The sequence below is a fragment of the Tubulanus polymorphus genome, chromosome 8 (genome assembly GCF_964204645.1).
Source record: "Tubulanus polymorphus chromosome 8, tnTubPoly1.2, whole genome shotgun sequence".
NCBI classification, from domain to species: Eukaryota; Metazoa; Nemertea; class Palaeonemertea; order Tubulaniformes; family Tubulanidae; genus Tubulanus; species Tubulanus polymorphus.
This window is the reverse complement of record NC_134032.1, coordinates 3911747-3919485: the sequence shown is the minus strand read 5'-3', so window position 1 is coordinate 3919485 and position 7739 is coordinate 3911747. Positions and strand designations below refer to the sequence as shown.

Genomic DNA, 7739 nt, shown 5'->3' with positions numbered 1-7739 from the left:
ATAAAAACCTCATATGAAAGAGAACTCAAATATAAAAAAGCTTTTTACCAAACCAAGCAGCCCTTGGCTGATAACTCTATTCATCTATGTTGACCCATTCAGGCACACTATCTGAAAGTCTTCACTTCACATTTAAATGGAAAGTTTAACATTTTACCAAATTTCTCAAACGCTGACGATTTGTTTGATCGATAGCTTTTACACACTCTTTCCACACTATTTCCATAGTAGCTGGTGGACATGGGAAGTAAATAGAACGATAATAATTAATTTCATAAGGCAATACCTGGGGCCAGTTGTTCAAAAGTTGGTTAAAGCTAAGGGATCATTCATTTATTACGTAACCATAAAATTTGAATTTTTCAACCCCCCCTCCCCTCTGTAAGCAAAATCGGCCATTACAGTACACAATTGCACTGACCCCTCCCCCTCCCTCCTCCCCTAATGCGTACGTAATAAATGAATGACCCCTAACAAGTGGATTGTTGACATAATGACAAATAAAAGTTTATTGTTACTTTATTATTTATCCGCCGGTTATCTTTAACCAACTTTTGAGCAACTGGCCCCTAGATGTATATAAAAACCTCATATGAAAGAGAACTAAAATATCAAAAAGCTTTTTACTAAAATATCAAAAAGCTTTTTACTAAAACAAGCAGCCTTGCCTGATAACTCTATTCATCTATGTTTACCCATTCAGGCACACTATCTGAAAATTTTCGCTTCACATTTAAATGGAAAGTTTAACATTTTACCAAATTTCTCAAACGCTGACGATTTGTTCGATCGATAGCTTTTACACACTCTTTCCACACTATCTCCATAGTAGCTGGTGGACATGGGAAGTAACTAAAACATTTTTCTTTGATGTATGCTATTTTTCTATCATCTAATTTTGCCTTACGCTGTAAGCCATTTACATTTCTATTGACGATATTACTGACATCTGGAAATAAAATTGTTGTCAGTTTAGCAACAAATGCCGTTCTAGAATGTTTACTTTTGTCGAACATAATCTTCAAAATTTCAGGTGAAATATATTCATAATTCGAATCTAAACTTTTGATTATTGACGAATGATTGGGCGTATAAGAGATCATCCCGATATTGAAATGATTTTCTTCATTAGGACCAGACCTATCGATTGTTGATGATGACTCACTCAGAGATTCTAAGATAACTTCCGAATTATTGCTATCATTTGTGTGTAATGGTGCAAATGGTGTGCTCGCGTGACAATAGTTTGGGGAAGAAAAATTAATACAACTACCGGGATACTGCGTCGGGATACTACTTGTATGAGTAGTTGAAGTTGATGGCTTTGTGGTTATAGATAGGAAAGGCGGAATATCTAAGAGGGAGTCACCAAAATCGAAATCTGATCCTAAATCGGACTCTACAGATGGTTCATCTGCTGATTGATTTCTTGGATCTGGCAACGATATATTTTTAGAATTAGACACAATATCAAGACATTTTTGCCCAATTTCCAGTAATAAATCCATTTTTGAGTTGGTGACCTTAAGTTGATTTATTATCTGCACGTCATTGCTCTTGTTTTGGAAATCCTCAACTTTAGTTTTTACTTGTTTTAGCTCCGTTTCTGAGAGATTAACTTTAAGGGGGCTATCTTGCAGTATCATCTTCTTGATATCTTCTTCTGTAACAGATGAAGTATCAGCACTGCCACTTGCCACAATCGACACCTAAAAATAACACAGACGCAATGATATAATATAGGTCATTAATTACGGGTGCAGGGCCACTGTGTCCACTTGGGAAGTTGATTAAAATGATATGCTAAGAATCCAATGTACATGTATATCCATTGCAAATTTAAATAACTATGGTTTCAAGGACGCCGAGTCCATGGAAGTGGTTTGAAATGCTAAACAATCAGAAACTTGGTGAATATTTCAATATTCTACGCCCCCTGGTGATTATATTAAGAAAGCAATGACCTTACAACTCACCACAATCATATATAGTACCCCTTTCATAACACTTCTGTATCTGTATACCAGGGCTCGGTTTTATAGTGGTATCAACTTTAACCAAGGGGTTAACTCATTGTAAATGAATTGAGTAAACCCCGGGTTATAGTTAATACAAGTCTATAAAACTTGCCCCAGGGGTTTTAGTAAAATTACAAAAAATTTCTATTTCTGCTATGTATGGTGGGTGGGTATATGGTCAGTACTGAAAGGATTAAGATTAAGATTAATAATTGTAAGACCAGTGGTATTATAAAGATTTTATGTCCCACCTGTACAGCGCCCCCTAAAGGTCAAGTGGGGAAAACGGCTCTATAATTCAGAGATGCTAGGGCCAAAGTACCAAAATTCCGGAATTTAGAACGGGGGGTCAGAAAAATTCTCCCCCAGGAAAAATTTTGCGTTTTTGCATCACCGGAGATGCAGTATCACGATCGGCATCTTTCATCTGAAAATACGACGGCAGGCATTCGTTGTGCTTCACATCCCTCGCTGCCTTCTTATGCCGCGCGCTATCCGGGTGACGAAGAATATCTTTTTTCCCGCCACTACCGTATTTGACCTGGTCTTTACAAACGACGCAGTACGCCACGCCAGCTAAGTCTAACTTACGAATGTAGTTCGATAAGTAGTCCCCGTTACTGTCCTTACACTCTAGCCAGTGCCAGTTAAATTTATTTTTTATACCGCTGTCAATTGCCTTTATATCGGCAGACTCCCGACTGACAATCTTTCCGTGCGTGCTCATTTTGCAGACCGTCCCGCTTGACAGCTGCAGGCAAAAAGAAAGTTACAAAGCTGCGTGCCTCAGGACATAGCACGCGCATGGTTATAATTAAGATGATATTTATTAAATATCATCTTAATTATTACCACGTGCATCTTCACATTGTTGGCCGTCAGCGGGACAATGTACAACGGTGCGTAAAGATAATTGGAAATGGCGTCACAACAGTGGCGCTCCACCTACGCACGCACAGATACCACCACAAGCACATACATTGTAGCAGAACATCCTCGGAAACGGAGACCAAGATAAAATAACACAGAAGCGACGACGAGTACAAGCAAACGAACGCTTTTACGGTCCGTGCCATTACTGGTCGCCGCGAGGAATTCTCACCAAATTTCCGGAATTGACATCGGCGATCCTAAATTTCCAGAATTCCGGATATTTCCGGAAAACTAGCATCTCTGATAACTACTTAGTGCTTGGCCTATTTTAGCTTCATACAGTTTGATCAAGATCAGAAACGAACTGTAGCACTAGTACCAAATTGAAGCAAAAGTTGACGGACGGACGACAACGGATGATCTACCAAACCCATCAGCTCCACTGAACTTCAGTTGCAGCAGGGCTAAAAGTTTTAAGAATGGACAAATGACCTTGAAACTCACAACAACGAGAGAATATGTCATGCGCTACAATTTTGCAACTGATTTTTGTTACATAATTAATACAAATATCAATAAATAAATTCTATATAATGTAATACATTCACTCCACAAACTCGCTTCCACCAGCCCCCTGGCCTCACGACGAATGATTTCATTACTGCTGCTTTTGCGCATGACGTCATATATCGATTTGCAAAATACTTTGTTGTTTGGTTAAATGTTCGCTGATTGGTCCATTTAACGGGAATTCCAACAGAAGCTTATGTCGTTTGTAAGGCCTACAAGCACTGTGATTGGCCCGAACTGATTCTGGTCTGCTAGTAACGACTCCAACGACTCCTGAGGTCAAGGAGTTCGGGGAATGGCTAAACTAAATCAAGCCAATCCATTGAACAAAACTTCGGAAAATAACTGGAATTCCGTCTGCACAGATGAACGGACGAAAAGTGAATGCAATGCCCCGCTGCGACTTAGGTGGTCTAATCGGCAATAAATTCATTGAGATGAAAAACACGTGCCTTTTAACTTAAGCAGCATCCTACCTTCTTCTTCTTTTTGGGGGGTTGATTTAGTTTTGCACTGCTAGTGTAAAGTGCATCCTCTTCATCGATGGTGTAGAAATCATTATATCTGCTGTTAGTCTTTGTTGTCCCAGACTTTCCGACAATAGTTTTTATTCGTTCGTAAGGGACTGATTCCCTGATTGAAGAAGCAAGAATTACTTCACCTTTAAACGGATCGTTTGATATAATTTTGTCGTGCATATCGTGCGAATCATCCTCCCGGCGGTAGGTGATGCCATCATCTTTGAGGAGTCTTGCCAGGTCTAATCTATTCACTTTGAGTGTATTCCTTGCGATCAATCTTTCTTCTTCTGGCTCTCTAATGTGATCTAAAAGTAAATGAGAAATTCCCTAGTTGTACTTCTGATTGGCTAAGTTTTCATTTCTAACCGCAACAAACACCGATTTATAACACAGGGGCTTGTAAACTGGCTTGGATTTTACTTTGGGGTTGTTGATAATCTCGCGAGAATGGCACTAAAATTTAAACAGCAAATAAATTTGAAATAATACAGAAATACCTTGCTGCATGCGCAGCAACTTTCCGAAGTTCATGATCAGTTCAAGTTCAATTGATTTTTCATTTTAAAAATTCTGTCACACGAATACAATTAGTAGAATTACATAGATAAGAAAATCAATAATTTTTGTATTGACATAAAAAGAAAACTATAATATCTGCTACATACTTTGATTGACAGCTCACGAGAGCTCAGAAAGTTGCTGCGCATGCGCAGTGGTATCCACCGCATCAATACACTCACAGGCAAATACGTTTCATGCCTTGTTATTTTTATATAGTAAAGCGTCACGCCCGCCAATACTGGTCCTTAATGGCCAATTGTTTATCGGAACTTTGTAAGTTAAAAAAAGAATACCTCATCCAGTTAAAAAAAGTTCACGCAGGTTCATTTCAGCAGCGTACTAACATGACCCACTTTTGAAAAACTGACATTCAATGACATGTAGTGACGCCTGCGCACTCGACTGCTTTCTGGACTTAGAGAATTTCAGAGAATTTTCCCAACACATACATCATGCGCATGCGTTAAAAATGGAGACATTGGAAACATTACGGTTTTTGCCCTCAATGCTGCCATGTTTGTCACTTCAACAGTTTTTTGAGGCGACTAGCCAAATGTTTTTAGTTACTACTGTCATCAAAACATACTTTGGATTATAAATGTATGCCAAAACAACAGTCAACATCCATCGGTTTAAAGAACAGTAAGTTTGAGGGAAGTTGATTGTGTTTTAAGGGCTGAAATAGATGCTCAAAGCTTCGGTCGTCCAAGTAAAAATTCGGGACAAAAATTAACCTCTATATGACACTTTGCCTGGCCCTAGACGTTGTTTCAGGAACAATGGCTAGATACTAGACTAAGAAATACCTTGTGTTCATATTCTTTAGCCAATTTATCCGCTAAAAGAACTAAAATTACCCGGTAATTGGTCATTTCCTGAAATTTTCAAAAACAAATCAAATCGTCGGAAGGATAGCCTCGAGCGAATACCAGTGCCCTCTACAGGGAATTCCCACGAAGTAACAATAAACGTACGTAGTACGGTTCGAATCCCAAATACTGTATGTATAATGCAGACCTGGCCAATCAAGTTGCTTGTTGATTAGGCACTACAATCGCCCGCACTCATCGCCTGTCCAACAAAAACCCTACACATGCTATCACATCAAACAAGCCCACCTGAACCGTGACGAGTAGGTCTACGATTGTACCCATGACTTACTTTTTTCGAGAATCGCTTCCCTGTGTTTCCCTTTAAATCCTGAGAATTTAACCGCGAACAAACCATCGGAGTCATCTTTGGGGGTGGCGAGTGCCGAATACCATACCCCAGTTACCGGATCCCAGGCCTGTACAATATTCTCCATTCTTTTTTTCTGCGTGCGCGTCCTCGCCCTACTGCGTAACTCTTACAAGTGTGCGCGGTAAGCGGCCAATGCAACAGGAGCGTTAAGGCAAAAAATGTTACTAATTGTTTCTCCTACTCGGCCGGGTACGTGTACATCTATTGAGTATGAACTGTAATCAAATTTGCAGTCAGTTAATTTCTATATTTCAGGTCTGTTTTTGTTGTTCCGACGACAGGCCTACGTATAGGGAAGCTATGTAAGGAATGGGGTAGTTCCTACGTGGGCGACCGGATGCCCGAAATGAGAAACAAGGAATTAATTATCTTTCGCCTTAACAACGTCGTGTACTCTGATTGGCTCGCCAGAACGAAACGCGCAAAATCGCGAACGCGTCTTTTTGTAGAACGCGTTTAAGTCGCGATTTTTGCAGCGAGAGACGCGCTTAAGGCGCGTCTCTTTTGTTAGCTTTGTGGACGCACCAAAATACTTAGTCGCGATTTAGTCGCAGCCACAAGGGAGGTTTTATCTAGGCTGTACCGTATAAGTCTCTATTAGGGGTGGGTTCTAAATCTATGTATTAATATGTGATGTACAAGTCACGATAATAGATTGATAAGTAAATACATGAAAACAATAAAACATTACGTTTCCGTCTCTTAATGCAAAATGATTTCGTGAATTAATACGTTTTATTATTAACATTTCTTTAAGAAGAGAGATGATGGACCGACCACTCCCAATACGAGTCCCAGCAACCGAAGCAGCAGCAGCAGCAGTCACAGCCATAGCAGCAGCAGTAAATCCATGTGTAGCAAAAACAGTAAGTTATTCGCCTATAATATTTGCATCTGGTTATCGCGGTAATCAAAGGGGATGAATTACACACGAAATCTGCCGTAAACTATGCATGATTCTAACCCACAAATCTGGAAAGGGGATACCTCAAACCAGTCGGCCAAGGCGCTTTTATGATATCTCAAGACGACACTGTTACCAAAACGGGACGTTCTTAGTTTTGCCGCGCCTAAACGGACTTTTTAAGAAAGATTCGGCGTTTTCTTTTGTTTTAGCGAGCGTTCTGGTGTCCCCATATGCATAGCAGGAATTGTGGAATTGTACACGATTGTCCTGATCAGCCACACCGTACAAACCACTAGTTCACTGAACCGCATTTATAACATCTCAAACTGATGCGCGGTATATGTTCTTATTTCAGCTGATGAAGTCGTGTGACCAAATCTGCGCAAACTTTGTTATTTCTTCGATTTTGAGAGAAAGTCGATACTGAACGTGGAATCGTGTACGGAGAGGGAGCCAATATGACGGCGTATGATCATGAAAAAGGGAACAAGGTGAAACTCACACTGGTCGAAGGTGCTAATAACAGCCAAGCTGTAAACTCGCCGATTAAATATCTGAAATTGTATTTTGGAGACAGAGAGAAACCCATCAAGATAAAAAGCTATTCGATTTCTCTATTAGTCGGTGGAATTGGTGCCGGATCGGTTAACATGAAGAAATACTTGCTGTTGTATCACAGTGGACGTAAAGTTGAGTGTGGGCAATTTCCGGAGAAAAAGATACTAAAGTATCGAATCGATGATAGTTTATTCGGCAAGGGGAATGGGTTTCACTGAGATGCACAAACGGCGATTTGTACGTTAACGATGCGCGCATGTCAATCCATCAAATTTTTAAGGCGCCGATATACCAAACGATGGTTGGTTATCCAATTTTCCGCCATTTGTCACATACCAATTATGGCACTGTGGATAACCTTACATTAAAAGTTTGGTATTAACTAACTCGAAGTAAATGAAGAACATCAAAAAGCACTTCAGAACTTATGTATTATAACTAAAATTATAATTATTATAATAAGTATAATTATTATCAATTTTATTAATA

The 7739-nt window shown here is 39.6% G+C and overlaps 1 protein-coding gene across 1 annotated transcript; it reads right to left on the bottom strand.

Moving 5' to 3' along the window:
* Nucleotides 1–472: 472 nt before the first annotated feature.
* LOC141910049 (uncharacterized) lies at nt 473–5849 on the bottom strand. The gene is made up of 4 exons (XM_074800749.1): nt 5705–5849; nt 5401–5541; nt 3938–4287; nt 473–1709 (listed from the first exon to the last, which is right to left on the bottom strand). The coding sequence occupies exons 1-4, from the start codon at nt 5847–5849 to the stop codon at nt 747–749; spliced, it is 1599 nt and encodes a 532-aa protein (XP_074656850.1). The 3' UTR covers nt 473–746.
* Between the last annotated feature and the right edge of the window lie 1890 nt (nt 5850–7739).

Coding starts and splice junctions, on each gene's coding strand:
- LOC141910049 (XM_074800749.1), bottom strand. CDS start 5,849: ATGGAGAATATTGTACAGGCCTGGGATCCGGTAACTGGGGTATGGTAT. Junction 4,288..5,400: donor AGGAAATGACCAATTACCGG/GTAATTTTAGTT, acceptor ATTTACTTTTAG/ATCACATTAGAGAGCCAGAA. Junction 1,710..3,937: donor CCCCCAAAAAGAAGAAGAAG/GTAGGATGCTGC, acceptor TGTTATTTTTAG/GTGTCGATTGTGGCAAGTGG.